Raw genomic sequence first — 17,528 nt, forward strand, 5'->3', positions numbered from 1 at the left:
TGTGTGTGTGTGTGTGGTAAATGCTAGGAGAGTGAATGTTGGCTTTACTCTTTCAAACACTGGATGATCGATGACTACTCAGTCCTCGGGTGGGGTCTGGCTTAGTGGACAAACCCCTTGCTGTGCAAGTTCAGATCCCCAGCACCCACAGAAAAGCTGTGCAAGTGTGGCAAGTCTATCTTTAATCCCAGCCCTTGGCACGGGAGATAGAGTATCCCAAGGGCAAGCCAGCTAGACTAGCCTACTGAGCAAGCTCCAAGCTTGGTGAGAGAGTTCAGTCCACCTCAGGAAATAACATGGAGAGCGATTGCAGATGACATCCTCCATCAGTCTCTGGCCTCCGCACACTTAGAACGTGCATAGGTTCACAAATCACAGTGTCCACCCCCAAAACAGAAGCCTGACTGAAGTCATAAGGAACCCGAGCCTGCACTTATGCAGTGGGTTCATAGCTCTGTTTAAGCTACAGAGTTTCAAGGAGTTGGGTGTCATTTTTTTGTTGTTACAGCTTGTACTTGGTACAGGTTGTCAAATTATCCTGGGTGTTTGGTTAAATGACTGTGGTAAGAGAGCGAAGTTGCAAACAGTTGATTATTAAGATGTAGCAAAAACAAGCTAATGGAAGCCGGGCATGGTGACGCGTGCATGTAATCTTGACACTTGGGAGGCTGAAGCAAGACTGCTGCAAGTCCAAGACCAGACTGGACTACATAGTTTCAGGCCAGTCTGATCCGGAGAGTGAGACCCCATCATAAGTTTCTCTCCCCACGACCCGCATTTATGTGTATGGGTGTTTGGCCTGCGTGTGTGTTTATACCCCATGTGTGTGCATGGTGAAAGCCAGAAGAGGGGAGGAATCTCCTAGAACTGGGATTAGAGAAGGTTGTGAGCCAACAGCTGGGTGCTGGGAATCCACCCAGGTCCTCCGGAAGGACAGCCAGTGCTCAGCTGCTGAACCGTCTCTCTAGCAGCCCCTCTCATCAACTGTTCTTAAAAGCAAACCCAAAATTTATGGAAGGTTTGTGAAATCTGACCTTGATGTCACATAGCAAACTAGCAAATGTGAGCATGACGCCTTGTGATTTACGTCCCTGTGTTGATTTTGGTGACCCCCATGTCCTCTAACCAATAGTCCATCCCAAGAATTATATTTTATAGGATTTATTAGAGTACATTTTAAAGCATAACAATCTCTTTTAATTATACTTAAATTTCTCTATGGGTATGTTTAATATATTTTTTAATGAATAGAAAACATTTTGATTATATCTTTGGAAACATTTGTAGAGTTCAAAAACAGCTTGCAATCGATCATGGCTGCCAGTAGGGTCCTTTAAAAAAAGTGCTTTGATTTGCAGAATTTTAAGCCAGAAAGCACAGTGGCACTATGTCGATTCAAAGCATAGGGTTCATGGCTTCTTACATTAGCTACCTCCTTTTTGACCCACATTGAGAACCCAGCCCTGCGTTGCTCACGTACCCCAACCTAAGTGATCTCTGTGTGTGAGTCAATCATTTTGCACTGCCTGAACTGGCCTGGTCTCAGCCAGTTGCCCTCTGCCATGTCCCCCTCCTCTTGTTATTTTCTCCTTCCACCTCTGTTTGGCTAGGAAAGGAGGGTTCATTCTTTGTAATTACACACTCTGAGCTGACCTTCCTCTTTGAAATGCCTGCAATACTCTTGGCCAGCAAACCACAAGATGCATGCTGTCATCCAGCAGGACCAGCGGGATAGAAGGTAGTTCTAATTTATGGAAGCAGGAATTGGACTTACTAGAAACTTCTTCCATCCCAGTCCGAGACAAACAATCTTACAGTCTCTGGAGGGTTCTCCCCCCCCCCCCATTTTCGAGACAGGGTTTCTCTGTAGTTTTGGCATCTCTCCTGGAACTAGCTTTTGGTAGACCAGGCTGGCCTCTGTCTCCCAAGTGCTGGGATTAAAGTTGTGAGCCACCACTGCCCGCTCTTCAGAGCTTCTTAATCAACAGTTCGTCTTGGGCCTATCTGTGATTTTATCAACTGCAGAAATTGACTTTTTTTTTATGATCAAAGTCTCTGAAATCCTTTCTTACGGTGTGTGGGATCTGAGCCTACTTGGTTTATAAGTAGACATCCAACAGGTAGACCTTACAGCCAACAAGGACCGTGCAAACCATCAGAAATACTTAGTAGCTCATTTTCACTTTGATCTTTAAAAACAGAGTTCTCAACACCCAAGTGTCTTACTGGTACATTTTATTGGATTTGCAATTCTGCTTAACTATATTATTTGAAATTAGTAGGTCATTTGATACTGTTAACATCCCTACTGAAAGGAGCTACTCGCTGCTTTCTGCCTTCTCTTGGCATCTAGTGGTTCTCACCCTGCTCCCAGCTGTTTCGGGCTCTTGGATTGCCAGTGTCCCTCCTCTTCGTCAGACTCCTCACCAGTGTGGGAGTGCCAAGGTAACCAGTGCCCTCTCTCCAGCCTTTGATAAAGGCTTGATGAGGATGCCGACAGTGACATTTTAGTGTCTCCAGAGTCCAGAATTTTATTTTGGGTACTATTTTGAATTTTAAGGCTTACGTTAAGCCAGTAGTGTATTTTATAATGACATCTTGGTCAGATCTCTTCATAATCTAAGAGTAAAGAACAAAAATTCAATGCTTTTTCTCCACTCGATTTTGGCAAAAGTGGGGGGGGGGACCATCTTGTGAGGACTGTTTTGTAAATAAATATGGATTATTGACTTAAGCAACAGTAACATGTCAAAAAAGGGTACATGTAAGCATTTTGCTTGAACTTCAGCCTTGAAAATGAGCTGCCCCGGGTTGGGGACTGGCAGTTGCTCTGAGGAGTGACTCCTGCTCTCTTTGGCATATCGGCAGTCCTGACGACAGTGCTCCTTTACCTGGATGGAAGCAAGTGGTCTGACTGCCATTCTTAGGGATCCAATATTAGAGCCCCCGGTGGTGGCCAAATGGTGACCCAGGGCATCTTGAGGAAAAATGTCTTTGCCATGGAATGAGTTTCATCAATGCAGGCTTACCCAGCCCACAAAATGTATGAATAAGTTTGTGACAGTTGAAAGCTGTAAGAACATCAAAAAAGGACCACACTTGAGAAACAGGACTCTGAGATGGGAAAGTCCCAAACCCTTCTGGAATTGACTGGCTAAGAAAACTTGAAGTAAGGAAGATTTCCAAATAAGTATCAGGGGGTCATGGGGACACCAACATGCCCGTTCTTCTGAAGGTGATGTGGCAGATGAATGGTATCTAAAGGAGCATGGCAATCATTTTAGAAACCCGCCCTCAGGACTGAAGTCATTTGTTAGCGTACAGATGGTGGCTTTTCTGTCTACCTGCCAGTACAAATGCATCCTAGACGTATTAGAAAATTTAAAACAGTAATTAAGTAGTTTCAGTGTTCCGGTGCGTGGCTCTCTCCCTCTCACGTCCCACTGGAACGAGTCTTTGCTAAGGCATTACCATGAGCGTGCTGAGCCTCGCTCAGAGCTTGCTAAGGCAGGGATGTGTTTTCAGATCTTCAGAACACGGCCGTTCTCATCTCTCCAGACATATTTCTTCACCTTCCGTGACTAGGGGGGAACTGCTGTGTCCTAAGATTTCTTGTGGGTTGACATCTCGTGGCTGTTGGTCCAGTGCTTTCCTCGCCTACCAAGAAAGCAAAGGCTGAAGACCTAGTAACTGTTCCCGCGCTCCCTCACGGAGGCTCACTCTCATTAGCTGACTTACTAGTTAGCCTTGGCCCAGGCCCTGCTTAAAGGGGTAGGTCAGGACTTCAGATCTTTGAGGTTAACCTGGGAGGAAAGGAGGGCATGACATCTGTGCTGAGGCTTCCACATTTCCACTGGAGATGACTTCAGCTGAGCCCCACCCAGTCCAGTAGTGACTGACTGGGGTCAGCCCACGGGTGCTGCCAGTCTGTCTCTAAACTGAGCTTCTGGACAGAGCTCAGCCAGGCTGGGGTCTGAAAAGTGCTCCATTGAGCGTTTGAATGGAAGCACCAGGTATCTTCCAGCAGGTGTAAGGAACACCAGATTGGTTTACTGCATCTGCTTGTGTCTAGACAATGTCAAAGAGCAAGTCTGAGTGCTCAGGTGGATGGTGAAGGGGGAGTTAAGACAGAGAAAGGTGTCTCAAATCAGCCCTTGAGAGAAGGAGAAAGGAAGGGAGCCACTGGCTAAAGGCAACGCCCCTTTGAGGACCATGAATGTCAGTGACAGCCACTGCTGGGACCCCTCATTGCCCCCTCTCCTGTCATGCTGGGCCCAGACAGCTTAGTGATGGATGGTCAAGCTGAGCTAGAATTTTCTCCCCGATGCCTGGCTAACTTTAAACACATCAGGTCCCTATGAAGTTGTGCCTTTCTTTGAGGCTTCTCCCTATGACATGTGGCACTTGGATTCTGGTACTATTGAGAAAGCAGACACGTCACTCCTGCAGACCTGTATGACTTTCCCGTCCCACCCTATATGACTTGCAGTCCTCAGTCCCCCTAACTGCTGGATTTGTTCAGCACAGGGCAGGTGGAGGGAGTCGCGAAGCCAGCACCAGGAAGCGTTCGTGGGTGGTGCCAATCTGGGGCTCTGCTCTTGAGTACTGATTGTGACTTTGTGGTTCATGGATCACCTCGGACAGGTTTGCAGCAATCCCAGGGAGAGAGTGCAAGAAAGGCCCCCCACCTGGATACCTTAAGTGCATGTTAGTTTGCATTTTCAGATCTGCTTCTACTTGGGGGTAAGACATTTTTACAGAGCTTACAGAAAACTGGTCTAAGAGAACACGCCTTAAAGAGCCTAAGAAAGCACGAAGAAGCCTTCGGTGGCAACAGGAAGATTTCTCTGACTCAGGCAAAGGATTGTTCTTTCTTTCAAGGGATACTAACACAGCCAGCTCTGAACAGTAACAGACAGTGATGATGGAGAAATGCTGAGACTCACCGACGAGCCCCAGTTTCCGCCGGAGGCAAGAATTCCATCCGCTTCCCTTGCCTAACCTTCCCAACTTGCTCCTGTGGACTTACTTAAATCGGACTTTTTGGTCCTTGTCTCGACCATTCTTCTGGCAAACGGACTCATGCATGGTCAAAGACAAAGAGAGAGGCAGGGGAAGTGGGAGATGGGGATGGTCAGAGGCCAAAATAAGCCTCCATTTAGATAACTTGTGCCTGGAAAGATGGCCAGTTGGTCCTATCATAACCTCCAGATGAACCTGACGTTTCTGCAGACACCATCGGGCCAGCTGGTCTCATTCTATTTGCCTCCCACTTCTTCCATCCAGAATCACGGATCTCCGCTGGGGCTGGTAAAAACAGCTCGTTGACGTCTCTAGTCTCTGGCCATTCTTAGGGATGGTCATCTTATTCCTAAGCGTAACCCCTTCCGCTGTGACCCACGTGTTTTCCGCCAACTCTCCACAGAGAAGGCCAGGGGAGACTGTCTGAGTAGGGCTTCTGATGGGGGACAGCAGGACCTTGGGATCTATCATTGCGGAGGAGGAGGGTAGGTGGTCCATGATGGGGAATAAGATTAGGCTCTGAGGTCTTCCCGGCCTTGACCTGTGGAAAGACTTAGGACCCGCAGACGCTCGCTCCAGTTTCGAAGAAAGAAGGTTCTCCCCTGATGGTTCTGTCTCTGATGTGCGTTTCCTGCATGGCACCATCGCATCCTGTGTGGAGAGCAGGCTGGAGGCCCCTGGTTCCAGAGAGCAGAAGGATCCCTCGCACGCGCAGGATGCAGGGCTGTCCTTCCTCTGGGATGCAAAGGCTCCTGTCTCTTGCTTTGGTTGCTGCTCTTCCTCTGGGCTTTCCAGGGAGGAGGGAGAATCATCTTTGGTGAGTTTCTGAGGGGTCTCAGTGGTTGAAACAGGCTCTTCCTGCTTCCTCTCTAGAGGCTGAGTCCCCCCTTCCCCTGTGTTCTGAGAGGGCAGAGGCTGTGGGATCTGCGTGTACTGAATCTTGGGTGGGATCACAGGGACAGCCTTGGCCTGACACATTTTGATCATGAAGGAGGTTCTTACAGCTGACACGCTCACAGGAGCTGAGTTCCGACGGCCTGTCAGAGCATGGGCAACAATGTTCAGGTCCTGAGTGTCCTGGGGGTTCCAGGGGGCTGCTTGACAGTGAGAGGAGGTCACCCAGGTGACCTTGGCGTCTCCTAGTTCAGAGAGCTCTATGCCAGGTGAACTAAATGAAGCCCCGTTCTCAAGTCGGAAGAGGTCAGCGATGGGCGTGGCAGAGTCCAAGTTGAGGGAGGAAGGCCTGTGTTTCCCTTTGGAGGGCACACACTCAGTGCTCTTATGCTGTAGCTTTAGGGGGTGCTCCCCAGGCGAGGTGCTGTCTGGAGCCCTAGGTGAACGTTCTGTGGTGCTCTCAGGCCCGGGGACGACATGGCTGTGTTCCACCTGAGGGTTGCTGAGTCCTTGCTCTGGTTCCTGCTCCTTTCCCTCTTCCAGACTGCTGAAGTTGGTTTCCACTGGTTTGGGTGGTACACCAGACGGTCCCTTCTGGCTGGGAAGAGCCTCTAACCCTTTCAGGCCAGAGAACTCTCTGAAGGCTTTCAGGGCTTTTTCCTCCCACCCAGCAATCTTATTCCTGGCCGCGGGGGGCTGCAGGGGCTCATAATTCCTCTCCGTTTCAAGGTCGGCACAGCTGCTGGAGAAGGGAATCTCGAGAGTCCAGTGACTCTGACCAGTGCTTTTGCTATCTAGAGAACGGCTCTGGCGAAGGCTGGGCCTGTGGCAAAGTCTCCTCTCCAAACGGTGGGCCTGGGCGCACTGCACCTGCGACTCCTGCACTTCTTTCAGGGTGGGAGAATGAAGGGGACTGGTCACCCACTGGGGCTCCTCCCACGGTTCTACCATCTCCAGGCCGTGCTGAGCTGTGTCTGTCCCCGTGTCGTCTTCATCACAGTCTGAAGGCTCCTGTGCTGCGTGGGGGGCATCCCCCTCCTCTGGAGGGGAGACTTCAACCTCCTGTGCTGGGCTCGGAAGACCGGGGCCTTTGCTCTCGGGAACTGCACACTTTGCATTTTGCTTCTCGTTGGGGCTGGCAAAGGCCTCTTCTCTCTGACAGAGGCTAGGGATGCCAGGATTGTCTCTGGGTTTTGGCTGCTCTGTGTAGGCATCTGTCCTGGAATCCATGGATGATTTGTCTCTGTCAGGGCCTTCCTTTGACAGCAAGACTCGAGGCTCCTCCTCCAGAGGAGTTGGAGGGGGAGGAGCAGGAGGAAGTGGAGGAGAGAGATTTCTTGGGCCTCCTGTGTCTATCCTAGCTGGAGAAGACACCTTCTCAAACAGAAGTAATTGCAGAGGTGCCAGACTGGCTGGGTCCGGGCTGAGCACCTGCTCAGACTCTGACCCAGGGATGTTGCCAACCGGCTCCAGCTTCTCTCTATTGGCAGGGATGGCAGCCTCCTGTGTGCTCTGAGTGGCTGAGTCCCTCGTCCACACTTGCAGAGGTGTAGAGCTACAACAGGGGGAACTCGCAGAGGCTTCTGGGAAGGGAAGTGGGGCTGGATCTGTCTCAGTTATTGGGCTTGTCTTCTGATCAGGGGGTGGCAAAGACGAGAGCTCCTCCTCTGACTCAATGATTTTCAGTTCCTGTTGAATCTCAGGCCAGATCAGGGTGTGAGCTAGGTCATCTTCATCCTGAAAAACAAGAGGACCCTGGTTACTTCGGAGTCCAGAACTCTGGGGACTGATGTCTGCCAAGAGGGAATGGGGTGATGCCATATTCCAGCCAGTGAAGGAGGCAGCCCCAGCCATAACCGTGGGTGTCTGGAATAGGTTGTGTCTTCCTGTTTAACTTTTTCAGTGTCCTAAGATGATACCAGGTAAAGGCTTGTTAAACAGATTAAACAAATGTTTAATACATACAGTAGATTGGGATGGAAATCCAGTCCTGTCCACAGAGGAACTCAGTCGGCCGCTGACCCTCCTCAGTCAGTGCTTAGCCCAGCGAGTGCTCCGTCACTGAGCTATGTCCCCAGCCTCCCACTTACCTGGAGTGCATTCCTTGCCTTTATCATATCAAAATGCAATTCCCTTGTAAAAAGAAGCATCTCAGGGAGTCCCCCCCCCCCCCGGAGGTGTGTGTCATTCTGCGAAAGTCTGATATGCCTCTGACCTTTCATCTCTTCACCTGGCTCTGGGTCTAGAGTACTGAGGGTTAAATCCAGGGTCTCGACTTGTGCTTTTCTCTCCCACCCTCCCCCTCTCTCCCTCCTTTCCTTCCTCCCTCTTTTTTTTTTTTTTTTTTTTTTTTTTTTTTTTTTTTTTTTTTTTTTTTTTTTTTTTTTTTTTTTTTTTTTTTTTTTTTTTTGAGAGGGTTTCTTTGTGTAGCTTTGGAGCCTGTCCTGGAACTCACTTTGTAGACCAGGCTGGCCTCAGACTCACAGAGATTCGCCTGCCTCTGCCTCCTGAGGGCTGGGATTAAAGGCGTGCGCCACCTCCGCCTGGCCCCTTTTACTTCTTCAAGCTCTCGAGTACTACGACTCGGCCAAAACCAGCTGGATTCTACTTCCCTGCATTCCTGTGTGAACAGTTCTGCCCTTTTCGTGTTTCCTTACTTCACTCAGTGTTTCCCTTCATGGATCTCTTACTCAGAAACCCTGTTATGTCTCTTCACCACTCCATACCTCCACTGTACCCTGGACGCTGACTTTTCCCTGTGAGGCTGTCAGGGACAGTGGAGACAGTCTTGTCGCACAGCCCAGCAGAGTGCCTAGCAGAGTGGGGATTTAGGCCATGTGCCCAGGGAAGGAATGACCTGAGGCCTTGATTTGCTAACTTGTAGTCACCCTAGTCCTTCCAGCACCAACCGTCTTCCTCGAGGTATTGTCATTGGTATTGGGGTTCTCCTCACGAGACTCCAACCCCCAAAGAATCTCTGCCAATGCAAACATGCTTTATGGGAACCCTTGCTCAACCCTCCTGAGGCCACCATATTTGCCTAACTCAGCTTTGCCCTAACTCTCCCCATATGGTCCTCCTGGTGTCTTCTGGAAGCAAGTTAAAACGTAGGCTTCCTTTACCCCTCGGCCCATGCCTCTGATCACGGTTCTTACAAATGCAGGCCTTCTCCCTGGGTGTCCCCCTAAACCTCCTCACACCTTCTACATAAAGACATCTCATAAAAACACTTGTGGAAAACGCCACCCCTAAAAAACAGATACAGGTTGTCAGCTTTGGCATCAGATTTGACCTTTTCTAGAAGCACAGACTAGGGCCTGGGAACTTCTCAGGTTTTCTAGAGAGCCCGAGACAAACATCAGGCTGCCATGTCTGAGAGAAGAGAATGGGATTCATGAGTGGTCATCTTGTTTGGAACTGGGATATAAGGAGCAGGCTTCATGTTGCTTCTGTGCTTGAGTGTCATTGCATGCTAAGGACATGCAGTGGTTTATGGGCCAGCATTATTCAGAGTTGTGTCTGCCTTGGGAATCTGAGCTGAATGATTCCTTCACCTCATGGAAGACCTCCCTGAGGCCTGCCACGGAGGAACTCCAGACTGAGAAGTTGGTTTTGTTTTGTTTGTTTTGGGAGACAGGGTCTCAAACATCCGAGGTTATCCCAAACGATCTTAAAACCATGGTCCTCCAGTTCCCATCCCCCAAGTGATGGGATCATAGATGTAGGCCAGCATTCCTGCCTAGTAAGTGAGACTTCTAAAGATATAGTTGGGGCAAGGAAGATGGCCAGTGAGTAGGGGTGCTAGCCTTGCAAGACTGATGGTCTGCGCCTGATCCCCGGAGCCCACGTAAAAACCTCATCTGTAATCCCAGCGCGCCTGTGGTGAAGTACGAGATCTGGAAGCCTGGGATCTGGTCATCCTGCAGTCCATAGTGCAGCAGAAACAACAAAAGAGAGAGGCACTGCCTTAACAAATACAGCAAGAAGAGACTCCCCAAAGTTGTCCTCTACCCCCCCACATATACACACATGCAGCAGTAATCACACTTACAAAATGAAAACCTAAAAAAAAAAATAAGTAAATAAATCTCTCTTGCAGCAACCCTTAACATTTCTTTAAAAATCTGCTTTAAATTGTACCATCTGTGACTAGAGCAGGCAGAGTCCACCTTACCATCTCGTGGAGAAGCATTGCTTCCGTCCTGGCCCTGAGGCCCTCTTGTGGAGCAGTGTTCCTCAGCTGGTCAGCCCCCTGGCTCTCCTCCACCACCTTCTCGGCATTTGGCGTCTTCTCTGGGTCCCTTGAAAGTTGAGAGCCCAGGGATATTTCCAAGGTTTTCTTCTCCACTTGGGTACCTGGGTGGAGGGGAGGGCCTTGGCTACCTTCTGCTGTCCCCAGGGCTTCGGGTTCTGGCACGGTGTCCTCGGAAGCCACCTTCTTAGCCACAGAAGCTGCAAGGAGGACGGGCGTGATCAGTACAAAGGGCTCATTTCCCAAAGGCCTTGTGGCACCCTCCCATCCCTGTCCCCCCTCCCTGCCCTGCTTCACAGAGACTCACTGCCCTCCCCCCCCCCATTCTTTATGCTTTTCTCGACAACATTCCTGCCTCAGATTCTGGCCATCATCTACTCCGGGGTTCTTGACTGGGAGCCATTCTGCTCCAAACTCCCCCAGCCCCCTGGGGACATTGGTGATTTCTGAAGACAGTTTTGGTTGTTACAACCTTGGGGGCGATGAGTTCTTTTGGGTCCTCGAGCACAGCTTTTTAAACCGTAGGTTGTGCCCGCACGTGAGGCCATGTAACTGAATGTGCAGGTTGTGACAATGTTGCCACGAGTGAAAGGCATCTGGATAGATTGTGACAATGTTGCCACGAGTGAAAGGCATCTGGATAGACGGCGGCCAAGATGAATTCAAAACCTAACGGACAGTGAATCTTAGATGTTCACTGCAGTGCTCACCTGGGCTGCATTGCACAGCTTCATGGCAGTCTTGGTTCTGAACACGGTGTTGCCGTCCTGCCAAGCAATACCAACAAATACTGGCTGGCACACCTTGGTTCAGATTTGAGATTAATAATGTGCTAGCTAGTGGTGGCTCCCCACTTAACTGGGAAGTTTAGGGAAAATAATTCCTCTACAAGCAAATGGGGATTATCTAATAATTACCGCTACCTCAGAAGGCTGTCTTGAGAAGTGAGATTATACATGTTGGGCACAATAGGAGGTTCTGAAAATGTTGGTTGAGACAGAAACATTCTCTTGGCTTGACTGTCAGTAAACCTTTCTGTTGAGATTCTCCCTATTTCATTTTAGGACTGTTGGTCAAAAAGAGTCCTTCCTAAGTGGCTTATGCCTGTAAACCAAGCACTAGGGAGGCAGACACAGTGGGATCTGTTGTTAGAGACCAGCCTGCCTACAAGGGAAGAAGTCTGGAGCAACAACAATAGAAACTCCTGCTCACCCTGGACACAGTTCAAAGACTGTATTGGCCTTGGTGTGGGAGACCCCATCAGACGCAGTCTGGGATTGCTGTGGTCAACCCGAAGGAAGCACTCTCTCATGGCTAGGTGAGTTAGCCCTATTCTTTGCAAATATGAGGTAGAAACATGGAGGGATGGGCAAATAGAAAATACATCCAGAAATACAGGCCCGTCAATTCCAGTTCTCTAGCTCAGCCTCCGGCTTTTCCCTCCTGAGTTCTCACCGTGTGTGCTAATAAAGTAGTTAGTATCATTTACTGAGTACTTAGTATCTATTGGACACTGCTCCATGTGCCAACCAAATATTCACACAAACTTACAACACAAGGTATGGTTATCAACACCAGCATTTTATACATTAAGAAACTGAGGCACATGGGCTGGAGAGATGGCTCGGAGGTTAAGAGCACTGACTGCTCTTCCAGAGGTCCTGAGTTCAATTCCCAGCACCTACATGGTGGCTCACAGCCATCTGTAATGAGATCTGGTGCCCTCTTCTGGCCAGCAAGCATACAGACAGACAGAACACTGTATACATAATAAATAAATAAATCTAAAAAAGAAAGAAAGAAAGAAAGAAAGAAAGAAAGAAAGAAAGAAAGAAAGAAACTGAGGCACAGACAGAGCATGGGTTTGCAGCACCCATTCTGGCCCCGGAGCCCATCGTCCCAACCACCTCACCACACTGCCCTAAAAATCCTATTTAAGCCAGTTCAAACATCGTGTCCTGTCTTGCAATGGAGGGAGACCCTCCGGCCCCTGTTTTACCTGGAAGAGACTCAGCTCCCAGGGGCTTCTCTTCTTCTGGCCATCCTCCACTTTCTGAACCTTGGAAAGAAAACTCTTCCAGGCTGGAGAGAGACTGCAGCTCTTTGGGGGGTGTTCTGCACGGGGTGCTGTTGGTACTGATGACAGCGGACACGCGCAGTGGTACCGACACTGCGAAGGGCTCCGAGATGTTGAGCGCCTTTCGCTGGTGGCGCGGTGAGGGCTCCATCTGGAACAGGCTGCTGGTGAAGACGGATTTGCCGGGACTGTCGCTGGAGGTGTAGAACATCCCCAGAAGCTTGGGGGCGGACTGCTCGCTCTCAGGGTCTCCGATGGGGCGGAACACCTTCAGCTGCTCAGGCAGGGGTCGGATCTGACCGCCCACCTCACAGCCCCCCTCAGCCCCAGCCGGCATCCCCTCCTGACCCCATTCGCTCTCCTTGCTGAGGTCGCAGGAGCTGCCAGCGCTGCCCGCGTGCATTTTTGTGGCTGGAATGAAAAATCCACCAGTGGTGACCGATCGATTGAAATTTCCTTTGCTTTCTTTCCCTGGTGAAGAAGAACAAGCCGTGGTTAGCATCGTGGGTGTCCACAGGCTACGCCTGGGGGAACCGCTTTCCTTGAAACTTGTAGCTGAGTCTGATGGTTGTTTGACAAAAAGTGGATGAGATGCTAGAACTGCTAGAACAAATGTCAATCCCCCGTTGTTATCAACTCTTATGTGACCCACACCAGCAGGTAATACATAGCAAATACGCCATTATGCTGTGTTGCCTTTGTCAACTTGACATAAACCTAGACACATTTGGGAAAGGGACTCTCAGTTGACAAAGATGCCTCCAGCACATCGCCTCTAGGAGAGCCTATGGGGCATTTTCTTAACTGAGTGATTGATGTGGCAGGGCCTAGCTCACTGTGGGTGGTCCCTGGACAGGTGGTCTTGGGTTGTGTAAGAAAGCAGGTCAAGCAAGCCATGAGGAGCAAGCCACTAAGCAGCCCTCCTCTATGGACTCTCTTTCGCTCCCTGCCTCAGATTCCTGCCCTGACTTCCCTGAGAAAGTTACAAGGTAGATAAACCCCTTCCTCCCCAGGCTGCTTTTTGCCTTGGGGTTTATCACAGCAGTAGAAACCCTAAGACACTGGTCAGTGTTTACTGGCATAAAGAAGTATATCAGTTCAAAATGACAACGGAAACTCTGTGAAACTCATGACCAGGAAACTCACAAATTCAGGACACATGATTACCCTGGAATAAACAAACCAGTGTTTGGCTCTTTCTGTATAGGTTTCCTCTGTCTTAGTTTTTAGCTTGTTGACCTTTAATGTGGTCTAATTTTGAGTGAAAAGTCCCTGTGGTCTCCTCTGTGGCTAGAGGAAAGCTGGAGAAAGGGAAAGTTCTAGATCTTGTTTGGGATGAGCCAGGGAATGATTTGGGGCTAGGTGGTCGTGTATAAACATAACCACAGGTAAGCGACTTGGTACTAATTGTGGCATCTCACTGTGGTGATTTGAAAGAGGACCCCCCCCACACACACCATAAGCTCATTTATTTGACACATAGTCCCTAATTGATGGACTGATTAGAGAAGGATTAGGAGGTGTGGCCTTGTTGGAGGAAGTACATAAGTAGGGATGGGCTTGGGGTTTCCAAAGCCCACGCGCCTGCTTGCCCGCCATTATGCCTCCTGCCATGATGATAACGGGCGATAACGGACTATCTGGAACTGTAAGCAAGTCCTTAATTAAATGCTTTCTTTTATAAGTCGCCTTGATCACGGTGTGTCTTCACAGCAAGAGAGTAATAACAAAGACACTCACCTTCCACAGGCACTGAACACAGCGAGTCCATGCTTTTAGCTGGTCGGATAGTAGCTTTTTCCACTAAAGATAAGAGAAAAAAAATACCCCAGATGAATATATATCAAGAAGAAACATTCAGAACAATAGGTTAGGCCATAAGCATATGAGAAAAAACACCAGCAAATGGTTTCAAGTGTTACAACATATTATCTCCTTACAGAATTGCCCTGTTCCACTCTACATGTCCCCACTTTCCTGTCGGGGACTGACCTCACGACAAGAGAGCACAGACTGCGTTTATTAATACTTTACAAGTAAAATTAAACTGTAATTTCATCAAACGAGAAGTCCTGAATCCAGTTTAGCTGAACAAAGAGTGCTCAGGGAGTTGGAGCAAAGGCTCAGTGGTTAAGAGTTCTGCTCTTTCAGAGAGCCTGGGTTTTTGTTTTTGTTCCCCCCCCCACACACACAAGGTTTCTCTGTGGTTTTGGAGCCTGTCCTGGAACTAGCTCTTGTAGACCAGGCTGGTCTCGAACTCACAGAGATCTGCCTGTCTCTGCCTCCTGAGTGCTGGGATTAAAGGCGTGAGCCACCACCCGGGTGAGAGCCTGGGTTTGATTCCCAGAACCCACACGGCATCTCACAACTGTCCCTAACTCCAGTGCTAAGGGATCTGATGCCCTCTTCTGACCTCCCAGGGAATTGCATGAACATGGTGCAGACAAACATCCATACACGTAAAATAATAAAATACATATCAAATAGTAAAAATAATGAACATGGTGTGGACAAACATTCATACACATAAAATAATAAACAAAATTTTAAAAAGTACTCAAGATGGATTCATGGGGTAGACTCTAAGGAACCTGGGAAATCTCTTATCCAGCAGAATGGGGAGCAGGACTGTTGGGGGCAACCGTATAGAGCAGCACCAGGAATCTGGTACAAGTGAGCGGGCCTGGGGGTGCCACCGTCAGCTTTACCCCAGGGGCCGTGCTCCATGGAATCCTTACCCACCAACCTCCGCAGTGAACAGATCCCTACAAAATGGAGTCCCTTTGGACTCAGACTATGAACCTGGTACACTTTATGCATCATTACAAGCTACCATAGCTGGGACTTGGGAAGTGTTGGTTTAAATGAGTCAAGAGCCCATTGCTAGCACAGGAACAGGCACAGCTGTGGTAGGAGTTTGATCCCCAAACATTCATAGGTTGGAAGCTTAGCTCTTCAGTACGTCAGGGTTGGGAGGAGTTGGGTTATGGGGGCAGAGATCTCGTAAATGGCTTAATGACTGTCTTGCTGGGATAGGATAGCTACAGCGAGAGTCTGTACTTTCTCCAGCCCAGCATGAGACTCTCACCAGAAGTCAAGAAGTTAAGACTTCCTAACCTGGAGAACTATAAATCACTATTCTCAATAAGTTACCCAGCCTCAGGGATTCTCTTACAGTAAAGGAAACAGGATTAGGACCAATATTTCTTCCCGGTCAAGCTTGCTAGGAGGAAGACTAGAACGTGGAGGCTAAGAAGTGCAGAACTAACTGCCATTAAGGTAAGTCTGGATTTGCACAGACCTGGGTTTGAGTTATCTCTGTCACTTTGCAGCTGTGCATCCTCAGACACACAACTCTTTTTTTTGGGGGGGGGGAAGGGTTATATATCTTTTCATTCTTTTTCAAGACAAGGTTTTTCTACGTAGCTCTGTCTGTCCTAGAACTCACTCTGTAGACCAGGCTGGCCTCAAACTCACAGAGATCCGCCTGTCTCTGCCTCCCGAGTACGGGGATTAAAGACATGCTGCACCAAGGTCAGCAGATTGTATCGTTTTCATGAATAAAAGAAAAACAAGAGTTGTTAAGACTAAATGAGAAATGAGTATAAAGTAATTATATAATCCTAAACTAGAACAGATACTCAATTAAAAATATTACATAGTAGTGAGTTCCAGACCAGCTAGGGCCACATAGTGCGAACCTGTCTTACAAACAAAACATACTCTTTGTGTCTTTAAGATAGGCAGCGCTCTCACCACAGGGGAAAATGGGAGGCTGTTCCACGAGAAGCGGTCAGAGTTGGCACGAACTCAAACTGGGCAATAACTCATGCCTGTTTTTATTCCTCTTTTTAAAAATTTCACCTCTTTCTTCCCTTATTCCAAACTCTCCTCTTCTAAGAGGTTCCAAATTAAACAGCTGGCCTCCTCTGCATGGGGATTCTCTGACTTGGCCACATGGGAGGACTGGCCTCGGCTTCACGCAAGCTCTCAGATACACCGAGTGCCTTCAACCTCCTCACTCTCAACGGCATGCCAAGATTTTTACCCTTGGAGAGAGGCTGTCTGTGCAGGATCGTGAACTGATTTATCATCCCAAAGCTGCCTGGCTGGCGTCCCTCCATCTGTGTATTCTGGGACAGGCTCTGCCTTGCTTTCTGTATCTCTCTGTCTCTGGGCTCTGGTTTTCATGTGGTGACCTTCAGGGGCCGGGACCAGGTAATCATGAACTAACCCCGAGTTATCCCCCTCCATACGCCCAAGCTCTGTAGCTTTCAGCAATAGTTCTGAAGCATTCCAAAGCATCTTCTCTAGTCACTAAGAGTCTGGTTTGGACCCATTGACTCCTGCCTATACTCAGAGGATATTTTCGCCTGAGGTGCTGATCTGGCCTCCTGGAGGTCCACCCACTAGCCCCATTTTTTTTTTTAAATTGAATCTTATGTAAACCAGGCTGTCTTTGAACTCACTATATAGCTGAGGATAACCTTAAGATCCTGATGCTCCTGCCCCTACCTCCTAAATGCTGAGATCACAGGCAGGCGCTACTGTGCCAAGTTTGTGCAGTGTTGGAAGGCTGAACCTTGGGCCTCCTGCATCCCAGATAAAAACTCTCCCAAGCTTGTCCTCAGCTGTCGCCCTCCAGTCATCTGGTAACCTTTGTGGTCTCTTCTGATGATTCTTTCACTCAAAGGTAAAGTCTCCAGCCCTATGACTTTGGCGTTCCTCTGCTCAGAGGTTTATTTTGATCTAAAACAAAATTTAAATATTGAAACCAGTGTCTGGAATCTCTTCAAAGCTTAGGCCTCTGTGTTGTCACGACCTCATTTGTTTTCTTACACTTTCTCATCTGTTTATCTTTTTAAAATGTGCTTGAACATGTCCCTCTCTCCACTGCCAATAAGCTCCCAATACTATTCGCGGCTAATCAATTTTCAAAATTACCTTAGGGGGCTTAGGAAATGGCTCAACACATAAGGTGCTTGCTCTGTGACATGGCAACCTGAGTTTGGGTCCCCAGCATCCACATAAAAGTCAAGACTAGCTGCACTGGTTGGGAGGTGGACACAGATAGTGCGTGCGTGCGTGCATGTGCGTGCGTGCATGCGTGCGTGCGTGTGTGTGTGTGTGTGTGTGTGTGTGTGTGTGCTGGGGGTGGGGTTTCTGGTCATCCAGTCTAGCCAGTGAGAGAGCATGTCGTAACATAACAAAACAAAACAAGGGGGGGGGAGCAGTATAGCAAGACACCTGGCATTAACGTCTAGCCTCCACAGGCGTGGGCAC

At 48.8% G+C, this 17,528-nt stretch overlaps 1 protein-coding gene across 2 annotated transcripts in view; it reads right to left on the minus strand.

Moving 5' to 3' along the window:
• Nucleotides 1-1,145: 1,145 nt before the first annotated feature.
• Arhgap31 (Rho GTPase activating protein 31) overlaps nucleotides 1,146-17,528 on the minus strand; it is a 109,774-nt gene continuing 93,391 nt past the window's right edge. The window contains exons 9-13 of one of the 2 annotated variants that reach the window (XM_050148953.1): nucleotides 13,986-14,048; nucleotides 12,168-12,716; nucleotides 10,879-10,935; nucleotides 10,091-10,368; nucleotides 1,146-7,653 (exon numbers count right to left, since the gene is read on the minus strand). In XM_050148953.1, coding sequence (XP_050004910.1) covers nucleotides 5,254-7,653; nucleotides 10,091-10,368; nucleotides 10,879-10,935; nucleotides 12,168-12,716; nucleotides 13,986-14,048 — 3,347 coding nt within the window. In that variant the 3' untranslated portion in view covers nucleotides 1,146-5,253. The remainder of the gene's footprint in view (nucleotides 7,654-10,090; nucleotides 10,369-10,878; nucleotides 10,936-12,167; nucleotides 12,717-13,985; nucleotides 14,049-17,528) is intronic. The other variant, XM_050148954.1, reaches the window with a different exon arrangement.

This window comes from Alexandromys fortis, unplaced genomic scaffold, assembly GCF_014885135.2.
Source record: "Alexandromys fortis isolate MF-2015 unplaced genomic scaffold, M_Fortis_MF-2015_v1.1 scaffold_4, whole genome shotgun sequence".
Classification (NCBI taxonomy): domain Eukaryota; kingdom Metazoa; phylum Chordata; class Mammalia; order Rodentia; family Cricetidae; genus Alexandromys; species Alexandromys fortis.